This window comes from Podarcis vaucheri (genome assembly GCF_965113315.1).
Source record: "Podarcis vaucheri genome assembly, chromosome: 7".
Taxonomy (NCBI): Eukaryota; Metazoa; Chordata; class Lepidosauria; order Squamata; family Lacertidae; genus Podarcis; species Podarcis vaucheri.
The window spans coordinates 54953069-54969624 of record NC_138765.1 but is presented as its reverse complement, the minus strand read 5'-3'; the positions used below and the strand labels follow the sequence as shown (position 1 = coordinate 54969624).

Here is a 16556-nt window from a genome sequence, read left to right as displayed (position 1 = left end):
GACAGACAGACAGACAGGTTGTGTATCCATAGCAGTGACCAGGCTGTGAGGAGCTCAGGGAGAAGAAATGTCATGGTGCATCTGCGGCAGCACAACTAAATGCCCTCATCTGCCCCAGCTGCAACAAAACATGTCTGTCCTATGTCTCTACAGCCACAGCAGGCGGTGCACTCCTCCATTGTCTACCAAGACAATGCCAAAAAGTATAAGGCATCTGTGCAAGCCTGCACCCTCCTAAGTCTGCACACAAGGGGCACAAGATCACTGCATCACATCACTGAGAGTTATCCACACCTGCAGTCAGATCTGTGCACGTTCCTGCCCCTCCCCCTTCCCTTTCACCCTTTGGTGCCACTCCTTTGATGCTGGCAAAGGAACTGACAGCACCTCCTTTGACCTTCACTTACAAAAAGGAAATGAAAGAAAAATGAAACCAAACAAAGGTGTGGGCAGTGCCAGAAGCAATGCTAGTAAAGAGGCACTTAACACTGTACGTGGCAGTCAGATTTCCTGCTTGATGATAAGCCTGGTAAACTTGAGGCATGCTGAGTAAAAGAAGACTCATCCCAGGTCCTTGACACCTCAACAAAAGGTGTTTCCATTCACAGAAATAACACTCAGGTACTGTAAAATCCCCTTCTCGATTTCTTCACTCTGGCCTGATGAGAAGTGGATGACGAGGTAATGAATCCTCTCAATTTGGTAATCTATTTTTAGATCCTGAGTGCAGAATTGTTGGTTATTTAAAAGTCAAAATGGAATTGTTGTTGCTGCTGCCAGTGGTGTAGTTTGGGGGAGCCATGGGGCAGTTGTCCTGCACACAACATTGTCAGGGGTGCAAAATTTCAGTACCCATTGCTGCCTCAGTACAGCTGCCCACTTTCGTCCCTGGGCTCCATTGAAAACGGCTTCTCCATGAGAACCAGAAAGTGACCTTTCCATACAACAGAGTGACTCTTCTTTTCTTATCTCCGAGGCTGCAATATCCTGGGTGATGTTGACACCATTAGGCAGTTGAATGCGCATGCGTACTCTGTCCATTTCCCTCCCTCCTACCCACCCACGCTACCCACAGCCTCGGGAGCTGGCTACCCACGCTACACCACTCGTTGCTGCTGTTCTTGTTGTTGTAATAATAATTAATTTTCTTCTCTGCAGGATGCACACACTTTTTATTTCAGGCATTTTAAGTGAGTTTTTCTGATGAGATGGCTAGTTTTAACTGATCTTAAGATATACTAGCAACCTCATACCCATTGTTGCTCAGGAATTCTAAAAAACCAGTGCAGTTTTGAAATCCTTGGTTAAAATATCAGTGCAGTTTTGAAATCCTTGGTTAAAATCAGTGCAGTTTTGAAATCAGTGGTTACAATCAGTGCAATTTTGAAAGGTTCAAGTCCACCATCTTGATTCCAAATGGCACCCAATTGTATCTCAGCATAGACAAAAACCCACTCTTCGATCTCAGGAACTATCATGTAAAATTAGGTTATGGTATCTTAGGAGATGTCCAGATGCATAGCAAACAAGCAACTTTCCACAATATGCAGTTCATGCTGTATTCCTATTTTACCCAAACACATATTAAGTGGTACATGCATTGTTAAAATAAATAAATGACCCTACAGCAGTGTGTAGTTTTCTCTGTTTTTCTTCTTCTTACAGGAGTAGCACCTGTTGTGCCATGAATTATAAAACGTTTCATAACCCCTGGTTGGAAGTTGGCTAGTATCAAACAAGCTATAGTTAAGATTAACCACAGTTTGGAAGACACAACAAACATGGCGGGGGAGAAGCTTCCAGTCTCCTGGTGGTAGGGCTGAAGGAGAAGAGGAGGAAATGTGAGAGCCAGAGGCTACTTGTGGGTCTTTTCCATCATGATCAGACATAGCACCCTTTATCTGCCCTACTCCACTCATGATCAGAATGGTTAAAGCATCTCCACATGGTTTTTCCTCCACTCTTTCACTGCAAGTTTGTGAATGTAAAAAATGGTACAGTCATCATTCTGGACCAATTTACAAGGAGGAGGAGGAGGAGGAGGAGGAGGAGGAGGAGGAGGAGGAGGAGGAGGAGTTTGGACTTGATATCTCGCCTTTCACTCCCCTTAAGGAGTCTCAAAGTGGCTAACAATCTCCTTTCCCTTCCTCCCCCACAACAAACACTCTGTGAGGTGAGTGGGGCTGAGAGACTTCAGAGAAGTGTGACTAGCCCAAGGTCACCCAGCAGCTGCATGTGGAGGAGCGGGGAAGCAAACCCGGTTCCCACATTACGAGTCCACCGCTCTTAACCACAACACCACACTGGCTGTGGTTAAGGCTGTGGTTAAGATCACCAAGGCTGTGATCTTGCAGGTGTGGCATTAAAACCTATTGGAAAGCAAGAGTGGGTGGTGATGGGTCACAACCCCCACCTTCAGCCCACTAACTACGGGTCATTCCAAGTCACCCAGTCTCATTTGGACTCTTGGTGGGGGGAACCTCTCTAAGTTCACCAGGATTGTGAAATTCAGAGTCTCATGCAATGTGCAGAAAATAACCCCTTAAGAGCAAAACTTCCTTCCTGTGGCCCATTGCTTAGAGGCATGTTATGATTAAAAGAAATAAGAAGGGAGGGGGAATAAACAAAACACCCTCTCCCCCCCAAAAAAAAAAAACTTGCTGGAGCAGGACTTTCTTTTCAAGCTTCTCAGTCCCCTCAGAGGGAACCTTTAGTTCAGGGAAGGGGCCCTTTCATATGAGGGGGTAGCTTTTCAGTTGACATTGAGACACTGAATCCTGTGCCCATAAAAGAAAAGACATCAAGTCATGCTTTGTGTTGGGGATAAAGAACCATTTTCAGCCTGAGGGCCACATTCCCTTCTAAGAAGCCTTCTGGGGGCCACATGCCAGTGATGGGCAGGGCTGGAGGCAAAAGTGGGTGGAGCAACAAATGTGAATTTTCCTTTTTTACAGACAGCTAGTTTCTACACACTTTCACACTGTCTTTCATTCAGTGAAACGAAGGGCGGTATCAGAGTTCAAGGACAAATTCGAGCTTAAGCACTCAAGCAGAGTCAATGAGTGAATGATGTGGTCTAAGGAAATGAGGGCATGGCCAGGGAGAGGCTTGGAGGACCACATTCAGGGCCCAGCCTGAGGTTTCCCATCTCTGCTCCATGCACTAACATAATATGGATCAGTGTGTTGTATACAAAACCAATTTCTCTGATGAACAACAAGTGAGGAAAACAGGATTGCTCTCTAAGAAAGCTAGCATGTTTGCAGTGTATACAGGCTGAAAACCCTGAGAGAACTTACAGGTTTTGATTCGAAGAGTCTGAGGCTGATATGCAGAGGTAGGTCATGTCCTGTGAAAGAAGAGACAAACTTTACAAGGGACTTGTGCATTCCACTTCATGCAGGAGGCACAGCACAGTAAACAAATGGCGGAACATCTGCTATTGTTCTGTGATAGTCCTCAGCGTAACCTCAGATTTGTTATTTGCACCTAGCACAACCTCGTCTGATTAAGAGCCAAACAACTCATTATCTTGGAGCTCCATTTTAGAAATGTGTACTGACCATGAGATCCAGTTCAGACCACAGCATTGTAAAATAAGCTTGATTTGGCTTAGACTAAAGTGGAGACTACCTGGTCTAGCTCTGGGGTCAGATTCTGCATCATTCCCTCCACCACCAAGCACAATTGGGGAATCAAAACATGGCCACAACTTTTTTCCCCCTTTTGAAAGCCACCCATTCAGATGAGAGGCATCTTATTATTATTATTATTATTATTATTATTATTATTATTATTACCCACAGAAGTTGGTAAAATTTGCAGACATAGTAACCCATCCAGGTTCGGGGCACTTCTGTTGGACAACTCTAAAATGCTGTCATTTGAAAAATAATAATTGTGGCACTATGGAAAACAGCACTATTTGTATGTCTGGGTCATCGAGGTGCTCCAGGGCTGCCTGCTTCAAACTGTGCCCCTATGATGCTTTCCTTTACAGAGCCCCAGCATAACAGCTAATTATGCCCCAAATCTGCATTACACCCTCTGCACCAGATTGATGGAAGAGCTCTGATCTGATGCAGCCAGCCTGATGGAAGAGTTCTAGGAAACATAAAACATTGCTCACTGTTTTGTGGTGCTTTAATCAGCCCTAATGAAGATGTTTGCTGTCAGATGACCTGTTAGTTGAGCATTGGCCCTGATCTGTTTGCACTAGGTTTGCGAGGACGCTAAGCAACATCAACTAAGCATTCATTCCGATTTGCTTTCGGGGAGGTTAGAATCATAGAATTGTACATTTGGAAGGAATCCCAGGGGTCATCTAGTCCAAACCCCCTGCAATGCAGGAACCACAGTTAAATATCCCAGGCATTCCACTGCATCTTCCCATCACTTTTCTCATCCCCATAAGCCTAATGCTATGGTGGAACAGGTTTGCTGTGCAAGAGCACCAAATCAGTTTAAATGTGAAACCTGAATACCGTCATACCTTGCATCCTGAACATCTTGCGAGTCAAACATTTTGGCCCCCGAATGCCGCAAACCTGAAAGTGAGTGTTCCGGTTTTGTGAACATTCTTTGAAACCAAAACGTCCAATGGGGCTACCACGGCTTCTGGTCGACTGCAGGAGCTTCCTGCAGCCAATTGGAAGCCATGCCTTGGTTTCCAAATATTTTGGAAGTTGAATGGACTTCCAGAATGGATTCCATTCGATTTCTGAGGTACCACTGTATCTCCAGCTGAAAGGACCTCAGGTGGCAGGTGATAGTGGAGAAAGCTCTCTCTCTTCCCAAGACCCTGGATAGTTGCCACCAGCCTAAGTAGACAATACAGGGCTGGAGAAGCCCATGGTTTGAGCTGGCATATCACAGCTTCCTATGTTCAGATGCAGAAAAAGAGAGAGGGCACTGATATAGTCCAAATTAAGCATCAAGCTAAGCACACCACAGAGCAGAGGCCTCATCCAACTTGAGTCTACCTGCTACTGCTGCACAATTTTCAGATTGTTTTTTATTGGACCAAGTCATTCCCAACTAGGTTCATCTATACGTAGGTTGTGGCTTTTTTGGGGGGGGGGGGGACACAACACCACTAGTATCGAAAATACTTTTTGCGGACAGTGTTGCAACACATTTGCAACAGTAAAATCTTCCAGGCAGTTGCTAACCTCTCCCTCTCCTGTCCTCACCCCACCCCATCCTTCCCAGGAAATCACACAACAATACACATCAGGATTAATTACTATTCTCCACTGAAGCTTCCTCCCACCCCTGCTCACTACCAGAGATGGGACCCCCCCACCCCACCCCCATGCACACTCTCTCAGCATTTGCTGGAGGGCTAGGCATGGGAAAGGAGCTTGACTCTGCAATTCTTTTTGCTAGAGTGACAAATTGCTCAATGCACCCGTGTGTTTCCAGTTCCCCTTTTCTCCCTGGCCTCATTCACTCCATCATGTTGTAAGACCTCTGCGCCCATTTGCCATCTGTCTGGCATGTCTGCAGAGATGCGGTCCAAGCAGCTGCGGCTTTGGTGAGCGGTTTTTGCTCCCTGCATTTGATTTTTCCCCCCCTCGATGACATTAGTCAGTATCTCTTACCAAGAAAATGGCTTTCATGGAGTTCATTTTCTAAATAAATACATACTGTATTTTCTTGGGAAGCAAAGCAGCATGTATCGCCTGGGCAAATTCACCCACCCAAAACAACACCATCAGTACACACACACAACTCTCTACAGCTGTATTCAGTCATGCGGTTTATTGCATTAGTTTTACTGGTTACAATGCTAGCGCCTCTATCTAACATGTCTTTTAGGCTACATTCAGTCAATAAATTTAAAGTGCTATCATGCCACTTTAAACAGTCATGGCTTGCCCTAAGGAATTCTGGGAGGTGCACCTTGCCCTAAGGAATTCTGGGAGGTGACCCTTTCCCTTCATGTGCTGAGAGCTGTTAGGGGAACCCTGATTCCCCTCACAGAGCTACAATTCTCAGAGTTCCCTGTGAAGAGGAGTTGATTAGTAAACCACCCCAGATTTCTTTGATGGAACTCTGACTGTTAAAGTGGTATCACAGTGCTTTAAATGCAGGGTGTTAGTGTGGCCCTGGAAACAGCTAGCACAGAAATGAGCATTGAACAGTTGCTAGATTTCCAGAAGTGGTTCTTTGGCTGTGTGAAGTATCACATAAAGTGTGAAAATTATCAGGTAAGGAAACATCAGGGAAGCAGAGTAAACTGCTATTAGCAGCAGCTGCATCAGAACATCAGAAGGTGCCTTGTATCAAGTCAGATAATTGGCGCATCTAGCTCAGTATTGCCTACATTTAAATTGGAGAAATGCTAGCCAATCATAGAATCACAGGGTTGGAAGGGACCCTGAGGATCATCTAGTCCAGAGGTTCTCAACCTTTTTGAGTCCACGGCTCCCTTGACCAACTGCATTCTTTCTACAGCACCCCAGTATGACCAGTGGTCAAGGATGATGGAAGCTGTAGTCCAGCAACATCTGGAGGGATGCAGATTCCCCATCCCTACACTAGGCAAATCTGGCATTACAAGACGACTGAAAGCAAGATTTGTTAATACACAGTATGTGGAGGGAGGGAGGTTTGGGAAACCTAGCATAATCATTTCTGTAATTGCACTGCCCTCTACTGGCTTGTGACATTTCATAACTTCACCACAGAAATAATTACCTTCATGCATTCACATTTTAGCTGGGGAAACCAAAGAAATATGAATGAATGGGGTGGGAAATGGCCTGCAGCTGGGGTCCCTAAAGCATTTTATATATTTTCCAGCTGTCATGTTTTAAGTAATTGGATTCCTCCTTATTGCTATGATCCAAGATGCTCCAGATTTCCTCTCCGTACTCACTTCCAGAACAGGCTTAGCATTGTTATGCACCGACAAGATGTGTGTGATCCCATTCTTCACTAAGTTCTCTTTGTCCTCAGAATCTGGAAAGAAAGAGAGACTTCTAAGATCCAAGATGAATAAAAAGGCGCATTAGTTCATAACCCTTGCTTTATTCCAGCAAAGACCAAAACAAGATGTTACATAGAAAGATGTGTGTAAACTTTCTCCCATTTTTTTAAGGAAAAAGCAGCCTCTGGAAGCTGCAGATTTATCACCAGAAAAGTGCTATGGAGGACTTGACCCTTTCCCTTCCAGCCAATCCAAAATCTCTCTCAAGTAAAGATATTGGTACTTATGTGTAGCATCTACTTTGGTCCTTGTGTTATTAAGCAAGGATTTGCCCACATGTGGACATTAGTTAGCTGTTCATCCACTTCTCCACCTCCTGTTGCATTAAACCACAGCAGTCCACCCACACATATATTAGGAGCAACTTCAGTCTTTCCCATTCACAACAGGAGGCATTCTGTCTTGTGATTGTCCCCACCTTCTAATCTGTTGATTCTAATATGTGGGCTGATTTTATTATTATTTTTTCTAGTGTGTATGTGTTTGCAAGGAGACTGGTTGGCTTTTAATGCTGTTAATTTGTTGTGTGATTTTTATTTTGCATTTTTGTTCTTGTTTTCTCTCTTTTCGAATACTGTACTGCATAAGACCCTTTGGGGAAAGCACTTGATAAGCGGTGTATAAATAATGCAAATAACTACAGATTAAACTAAGTATGAAGAAATTATGAACATGCACTCTTGCTTTATAACATTAAATCATGTGGATGGATGCAGCCCCAGATTAAGACCCTTAGAGTTAAATAGTGGGTAGAAATAGTGGGTTGTTGTTGTTGTTGTTGTTATTATTATTATTATTATTATTATTATTATTATTATTATTATATGTGGACCTGAGTGAAAACTACCTACAGTATCCCTCTGCTGGCCCAGGGTGAGAACTTCAGTACATAACACTTAGAAGCACTGAAAATATTGTTGTGCCCTCCCCGCCCCATATGTAACTCAAAATAAAGCAATGCTAAACCATAAAATGAAATTTTGTTTTTCAAAATGGCACAGAACTTACCTGTATGTTAAAATGGCACATATGCCTTGTGAAACACATGGTTCCCTTGCATTATATCAATCTATGTTAGCAGTGGCGTAGCGTGGGTTGTCAGCACCTGGGGCAAGGCAACTAATTTGCGCCCCCTAACACAAGAATTTGCGCCTCTAACCCGTGGATTTGCGCCCCCTAACCATAACCCCCAGATGTTGCGCCCGGTGCGGCCGGCCCCCCCTGCACCCCCCACGCTACGCCACTGTATGTTAGTAGGACACTTCCTGGCCTTGGTGGGAATAAGTAATAATACTCCTAAATCTATAACAATACATACACCATGCAAAGATGAAACCAGCTCATCATTCCACAGTTGTACTAGATTCTAGGAGGAGGAGGAAGCAGAGACCACATACACGGCTCATAATCAACATCTGCTAGGAGACAGGCAGTTTGAAAAACAACTTACCCCTGATGTTTCCAAGGTACAGCCCCCCCACAACCTGAAAATAAGCCAATAAAAATAGTTAGTGCTGCAGGCACTGTCCCTTGTGAACAAGATCCTCCTGGGCTTATTTTATTTACCATATTTTTTGCTCTATTAGACTCACTTTTTCCCTCCTAAAAAGTAAGGGGAAATGTGTGTGCGTCTTATGGAGTGAATGCGGGCTGCGCAGATATCCCAGAAGCCAGAACAGCAAGAGGGATTGCTGCTTTCACTGTGCAGCGATCCCTCTTGCTGTTCTGGCTTCTGAGATTCAGAATATTTTTTTTCTTCTTTTTCTCCTCCAAAAACTAGGTGCGTCTTGTGGTCTGATGTGTCTTATAGTATTTCATAAACTTGATTGTATAAACAAAAAAACAAGCAAACCTCAAAGTGGTTTACAAAAAGATAAAACAAGAAAACATAAGAAAATATTACAATATTTTAAAACATACAGAAAGTTAAATTACTAAAAATAATAATTAAAATTCACACTTTCTATGCATCTGGGTAGGCTTAACAGTAATGTTCTTTAGAGGAAAAGAGATGAAAGTATCTGCCTATTTTTGTTCTCTTCATTTCTCATGTTTCCAATCTTAAATTCAATTCTCCACATTTCTACAAGAATGGTCTCATTTAAAAAAAAAAAAATCTCATGGAAATTCTTCCACATTTGGGGAAGAATTCTTCCTGGCACATTTTTACACCCAGTTTTGAGTCACATACATGTTTTTGCATGGAATTGCTCATAATGCATTTTGGTATATGTCCAGTAATGTATTCATTTCTATATTGTTCTCATATTGTTTCAGGAAGTGTGAATTTGATAAGTTCAGCTTTAAATGTGAATGGAAATAAATTCCTCCCCAATCCCTTCTCCCAGAGCACACAGAATGAGGACCAGTATCTACTGGTAGATCACTGAATGATTTGCAGTAGACCAACATGGATTTCTCCTCCCCTCCCCACCCAATTCTTTAACCATTGCAATAACTTCCCAGTCCCCAAACTCGGCTTCTGAAATGAAGAAAGCATGAGAGGAGAGAATTCTGAACAGATTTTGGGGGCAGGGCTGTAGCTCAGAGGCAGAACATCTGCTTTGCATGCAGAAGGTCCCAGATACAACCCTCAGAATCTCCAGGCATGGGCGTAGCCAGGATTTTTTGGGGGGAGTGGACTTTTGGGGGGGCAGGACTTTTGTTAGTGGGGGCAGAACTAACGTGATTGGTTAGTTGGTTAAGTATTTCTATTGTTTTACTTTATCTGATTGGGGGGCAGCTGCCTCCCCCTTGGATACGCCCATGTCTACAGTCAGTGTAGATCAGCCAGAGCTAGATGAACACATGATCCAACTCTGCATATCTATCTATCTATCTATCTATCTATCTATCTATCTATCTATCTATGCCAGCTTCCTATGAGAGGACTGTGAGCTCAGTTCTAGGACAGGGGCATAGATCTGGTGCCTTTTAAAAAGCAGCATTCTTAATCCTTCGCCCACTGCCAGCCTCACAGGGAACACACCAAGCGCCAGGCAACCTAAACATCAGGCCTTCCCGGCGTGACCTTTCAAACAGACACAGCTTGGCTTCACACCAGCAGCAAGGGTCTGCTGTGGCCCAGAGACGCCATGGCTCTGTTTTGCGTTTCTATAGCAGCCAGCACAGATCTTCCAAACAACTCCACTACGAGAGACGGCATCCAGGGCAGGCACACACGAAGGTGCTATTTTTAAATGCTTAGCTCGAGACATCTGAACAAAACAGGCCCCCTCTCTCTCGTTCCTTCCTCCTGCTCTGAAGAGCAAAGAACAACTACAACGTGCTGTGTTCCCCGCCTGCCTCCTAACAAAACGAACTTGGGCAGTGTGGCATAGTGGTTAGAGTGTCAGACTAGGACCTGAACGAGTCAGATTTTGTAGAAAGCATTGCGACAATGAGCTATCCTCCATGGTGGGTGGTGCGTATAGGAGCTGGTAGGGTGTAAGACTGGGAGCCCAACGGTAGGTGGAGCCAAAGCCAGTGGCAGATGCAGACAATTACTGTACTGAGCCAACTCATTCTAGTTTTGCCCTCATCCTCCTCCCTGCTGTGTTCTATAAGGGCAACACTGAGACTAAGGAGGAGGAAGTTGACAGGCAGGGCCACCCTCCTTAGTCTGGTTGGAAGCAGGAATGCAGGCAAGTAGGAGCAGGCTGAGTTTGGTGGGACAGTGTCCCATTTGCCCTAAGAGACCTGCCTCTGCTGAATATCTTGCCTACCTTTGCAGGAAAGTGAGCCAGCCAGCTGAGAAAACCTCTTGTCCGCAATTATTTCAATCCAGAAACAGGGAGGTCGGCAGTCTCTGATTTGAGCAGGCATTTTTATCTGGGTCAGAGGATCTAATTTTAATTCAGTAAAGCTGTGACTTTCCCTGTACAGGCAGTAAACTGATCCCACTGCCAGGCACCCAGCTGCATGTTAAACAAATAGTTCTTCAGTGAGTTGTTGTTGTTGTTGTTGTTAAAAAGAATACCAACCAATATTGCTGAATGTCTTCTGATAAAAACAGGAGGCTGCAGCAAGTGTAAGGGGGGTGGAAGGCTCACCAAGTGGGAAAAATAAACTGTAGGGAGTTGGGAGCTCTCTGGAGACACAGACCAATAGTTTAGTAATCCTTCTAACATCCCTGCAAGGTAGACCATTGTTGTTATCGCTCATATTGCATGCAGACAGGGAAGGCTGAGGGAATATAGTTTGCTTGGGGCCACTGTAAATTCTTCGCAATAGGCAAGTATTCCTCTGAATTACAGTGGTACCTCGGGTTAAGTACTTAATTCGTTCCAGAGGTCCGTTCTTAACCTGAAACTGTTCTTAACCTGAAGCACCACTTTAGCTAATGGGGCCTCCTGCTGCCGCCATGCCACCGGAGCACAATTTTTGTTCTCAGCCTGAAGCAAAGTTCTTAACCCAAGGTACTATTTCTGGGTTAGCGGAGTCTGTAACCTGAAGCGTATGTAACCCGAGGTACTACTGTACTGCTGGGAATCTCAAACGGGGAGAGTGCTGTTGTGTTCAGGTCCTGCTTGCTCGCTTCCCAACTGGGGTATCTGGTTGGCCACTGTGAAGACAGAGTGTTGGACTTGGTGGGCCCCTGGCCTGATCTAACAGGGGTCTTCTTGTGTCGCGAAAAATTGAATAAATTTACACGATGGACTTAATAGTCTTACAGCAATGATCAGGTGTGCTGCTTCAATCGTGGAGCTGATGATCAATGCTTCTTTTCCCTCTACCCTGCTGTTACAACTACCTCTGCATCCCTGATATGTTAGAGCCATGCTCACCAAGGACCACGTGAAAATTGCTGATAGTTTACTGCTGAATGTTTTTTCTGTCTGTTGTAGCAGTTGTGATGCACTGTGCCAGATACGGTATGGTTTTTAATTGTATTTTTATTGCTTGCTTCATTCATTCATTTATTTATTATTGCATTTATATCCCACTTTCGTTTTCTTCAGAGAGCTCAAGGTGGCTAACATGGTCCTCCCCTCTCCATTTTTTTATTCTTACAACAACCCTGTGAGGTAAGTTAGGCCCAAGGTCACCCAGCAAGCTTCAGGTCCTTGAACCCTGGTCTTTCAGGTCTTGGTTGGACATTCTGAGCACACTGGCTCAGTGTTTACTTTTTTACATTATATACTATTGTTTTACAATTTGCAATCAATCAAACTGAATTTCTAATGAAAGAAGCAATAAACATACAATTGAAAATCAATATGACTACTGAATGTAGACATGCTTTGAAAGACTACCTGAGTGAAGTTTCTGGACCACTGGTGGTCCACAGTTTGAAAACCCCTGTGTTTAAGCAAAAAGCCACCCAAAAAGTTGGTTTTGCCACCCCGATTAAAAATATGAAAGTGTGCATCAGGCATAGGCAAACTCGGCCCTCCAGATGTTATGGGACTACAACTCCCATCATCCCTGACCACTGGTCCTGTTAGCTAGGGTTGATGGGAGTTGTAGTCCCAAAACATCTGGAGGGCCAAGTTTGCCTATGCTCAGACTCACTTAAATCACAGCCACATTAATGGATAATTAGAATTTGCTGCTGCTGCAGTACTAACACAAACCTGACAATAATGAGCCAATTTTTAAGGTAAAAATAATAAAAAACATTTACATGCCTACCTGGCTGCCACAAGATTATAAAGTGTTTTTAAAAAGGAAAGGAAGGGAGGACACTGGGATGGCCAGCATCAAGCCTGTTCAGCCCCAGCATACAGTGCCTGTTTGCTGCTGCTTCTATCCTCGTCATGGGTGGGGGAGGGCAGGAGACTGGACTTTGGCCCTGGGGTGCGGCCACCAGCTGCTCCACAACCGCTCAAACCGAGCCTTATTTCTTTGACATAAATTGCTTCACTGCAGACTTCCCCAACCTGGTCCCTTCTCGATTTTGGGGGACTACCAAGTCCCATCAGCCCCAGTCATGCTAGTGCAGTCTCGTTGGCCAAGTGTCCAGCCAGGACCCAGGAGACCAGGGTTCAGATCCCACTCAGCCATGAAACTCATTGGGTGACCTTGAAGACCAGTCCCTGTCAGTGGCGTAGCGTGGGTTGTCCGCACCCAGGGCAAGGCAAGTAATTTGTGCCCCCTAACCTGTGGATTTGCGCCCCCTAACCCTAACCCCCAGATGTTGCGCCCGGTGCAGCCGGCCCCCCCTGCACCCCCCACACTACGCCACTGGTCCCTGTGCCTCTCAGCCTAACCTGCACCACAGGGTTGTGGTGGGGATTTAATGAGGAAACAGTGGGATATAAATGCAACAGATAAAATAAATAAATAAATTTACCACCTTACCACCCCCAGTCCCACTTTTTGCTAAGTTGCAATGAACCCTAAGGATTGTACCTTACTCATACCGGTCCCCATGCCACTTTTGAGTTCCTCAGCAGCCAGGCTCACACACAAAACCCACAGTTGCTCATTCCAGTTCCCCTGTTTGTCGCCAGGGCACTGCAAAACATAAGGAGAGAAAAGGGAGGGAAACACCCTTATAACTGAGACTCGCTTTCCTCCTCTGACTCATTCCGAAAGGTGCGTTTATCTGCTGAGGAGTGTTATGGGCCAGGAAGAGCATGCGCTGGTTATTATGGGGTGGGGACTTGCAGGAAATCTCCGTACACTTACCAGCTCTGCCGCATCTGAAGTGGGAGGACAGAGTACCAGGCAGGAACTGACACACAGAGAGAGAGAAGCAGCGGCGTTAATATTAAGGGTCACAACAGGACACAGAGGAATAGGGACTTGGGATTCTCATCCAGATCTGCAGATCTTACGTCACCAGCTGTGACATGGGATCCTTGGTCAGTTGCTGGCGGACTCCTGTGTGGGGCATCGATGCTTGCCACACAAACACACACACTCCCCTCCCATCTCTGCTTCATGAGTCACTGTGCTACAGCTGTTGCTGCCAAGCGAAATGTCTAGCATACTGTTGCAATGCAGAGGTTCTGCCTTACTGAAATAGACAAAAAGAGGGGAAATCAACATCACTCTAAACAAACTTGGGGAATGGGGGGGGGGTAATGGAAACAGTTATCCCCCAGACTTTGCTTATCACAGAAACCCTTCGGAAACCCTTCGACATCTGCACTTCTCTGGATTTTGCAACGCAGCTACCCAGCCCAGTAATGTGCGCAGACATTGCATTGTGTGCAGGCTTGAGTCAAGGTATATATTGATATTAGGGGCTCACCCCCCCCCCCGCTTGCTCTGTCCAACTCTGCCCACCCATTTGCCAGCCACCCTTCCCCCACCCCTGACCACCCTTTACCCCTCACCCATCCCCTTGCCTCCCCACCACCACCAGTTTGCTCCCAGCCCCGTTCTCTTTTAAAGGAGGGAAGAGGCACTTCACAGAGTGACTTGCTAAACCACTGTGTGAAGCACCTCCCGCTTCCATTTAACCTCCCTTACATTTTTATGTATAAAGGAAGAAAAGTCATGTACAAAAAAATGCATTGTATTGTGGTTTGGTTTTGTTTTTTTGCAAAAATGTGTATACTTTGCATATAAAAAGGTGTTAGGGGGGAATAGGCTGGAATCTCATGTTTTTAAAAAATATGTTTTTTAAAAAAGATAATTGCAAACTGATACAAAAATGTGGAAAACTGAACTTAGGTTTGGAAAAATGAGAAAGTAAAATTGTCATTTGCCCATTCCTACCTCTCAGGTAAAGGCTCCAGTTCGGCTGCTCTGGAGTCGTACTAAGAGCTTCCTCGGAGACAGCAGCAAAGCGTCATTCGCCAGCAGAGGCATCAGCTCCTTTCTGCTGCAGTCATGCTTTCTTTGGCCACGATACCTTCATTCATTCCTTGCTTGCATCTTTCCAAAGCCAGCCTCCAAAGAAAGGAAGTGGGAAAGGGACCTCTGTTTTGGTACATTATCAGGATTCACCTGAAGAGGGTGCTGTTGCAGAGGCCAGGCTGCCTCCCTCACTGGGATTTAGAAAGCAGGTCAGCGACTGTAGAGTCAGTGAAGGCAGCTAGTGCTATTTTCAGGCACAAGCCACCGGGCAAAGCACTTCAGCTCAGAGGGTAACCTCCCCCACCCAAGCGATCCTTATATTGCTAGGCTGCAAGGGATGCAGGACGCAGCTGGCTTATTAGCTGACCTGCAAATCCCTAGCACCAGGGAATGAACTGCAAAATGCTATTCACAACAAGAGAGGCGGTGTGGTGTAGTGGTTAAAAGCATCAGACTTAAGAGCTAAGTGCCTGGGGCTGAAATCCTGTCCCTTCTCAGCCATGCTCACTGGATATCCTTGGGCCAGCCATGGTCTCTTAGCCTAACCTACCTCACAGGACTGTCGTGAGGAGAAAGTAGGAGGGGAACCCTGTACACAGCCTGGAGCTCCTTGGACGAAAGGTGGGATATAGATGTAATAAAATAGTATAAAGGGGGTTGACAAGAGCCGATAGGGCTGATTCACACATATGTCAATCCATCCCTGGAATGCTACAAAATTTAAATCTTTCCCATGCAGTAATAGTGACAGGATCATTCATGGTCCTGCAGCTGTATTCTGCAGATGTGAACCTTTACAGCTATGCAAACAGCCCGTGCGATCTATAGTAGCTTATGGCTTTTGTTGCTGTGCATGAACAAGCATCAGTCGTGTTCACTTTCACATCAATATGCAGGTCAAAGGAAGAACAGCAGGAGTGATCCCTCCCACTCCCTCCTCTTCTCTGTGCATTGATTCTCCGTGGAATTTCAGGGGGGGGGGGGACCTCCCAACTGACTGCATGTACTACCTCCACACACAAAAATCTGGTATGAGAGTTCCATCAGAAGCACTAGAGATTATCTGTCATTAGGCCTGCTCCTATCTTGGATTGTTTCCGAGTTACACTGAAGAGCACCAAGGTAGTAGGAATTAGCATTCACAGATGGATTTCTCAAAGTAGTGTCACGACATCTAAAGCTGCCTGTAGAGGCAGATTGCAACATAGATCAGATCTAGTGCAATGTAGATTTCAAGTTAATGATATTCTGCAGTCATATTTCCTTTTGCCACCAAAGTGACTTATCACTGCCATCAAGCAGCTCCCTTTGCCAGCTCAGCCACACACATACCCTGTGGGAAGCCAAAGGCAAGGTGTTGCCAAGCTTTGGGAAGGCTTCCAGAAGGTCAGCCCTCAGGCAACACCTTTGCTGCATTGCAGTAGCAGAAGCTGCTGAGCACTTGGTGCAGAACTTGAGCTAATTCAGGGCAGCAGCATCCGAACCTATAGGCATCGTTGGAGGCAGATTTATTGCCTACATTGTGTTCTGCACACTCTCACGTTTTATGCAGAGTGAGAGGTGTGGTTTCCCTGCTGATTACAATCTGTGGCACACTGCATGTTGACGTGTCATGCAGCGGTCCTGCCTTTCAGCATGCACTCAAAAAAACACAGAATCGGTTTTTTGCCAGGCCATTTCTGCTGCCATGGTTTGACAACTCCAAGCACTAAGTGCTTATTAAATATGCATCAGCACACTAGATGCTTCCAGAGTTGCTGGATGACATAAGATGCATTTGGTATTTCAGCAGCCAGAATCCCCCAGAGAT

The 16556-nt window shown here is 45.3% G+C and overlaps 1 protein-coding gene across 1 annotated transcript in view; it reads right to left on the bottom strand.

Annotated features, from left to right (window-relative positions):
* LOC309537854 (dual specificity protein phosphatase 22-A-like) overlaps positions 1-14818 on the bottom strand; it is a 28315-nt gene extending 13497 nt beyond the window's left edge. The window contains exons 1-6 of the mRNA XM_082233025.1: positions 14666-14818; positions 13628-13958; positions 13349-13453; positions 8445-8478; positions 6884-6966; positions 3300-3349 (exon numbers count right to left, since the gene is read on the bottom strand). Coding sequence (XP_082089151.1) covers positions 3300-3349; positions 6884-6966; positions 8445-8478; positions 13349-13369 — 188 coding nt within the window. The 5' untranslated portion in view covers positions 13370-13453; positions 13628-13958; positions 14666-14818. The remainder of the gene's footprint in view (positions 1-3299; positions 3350-6883; positions 6967-8444; positions 8479-13348; positions 13454-13627; positions 13959-14665) is intronic.
* Positions 14819-16556: the final 1738 nt, after the last annotated feature.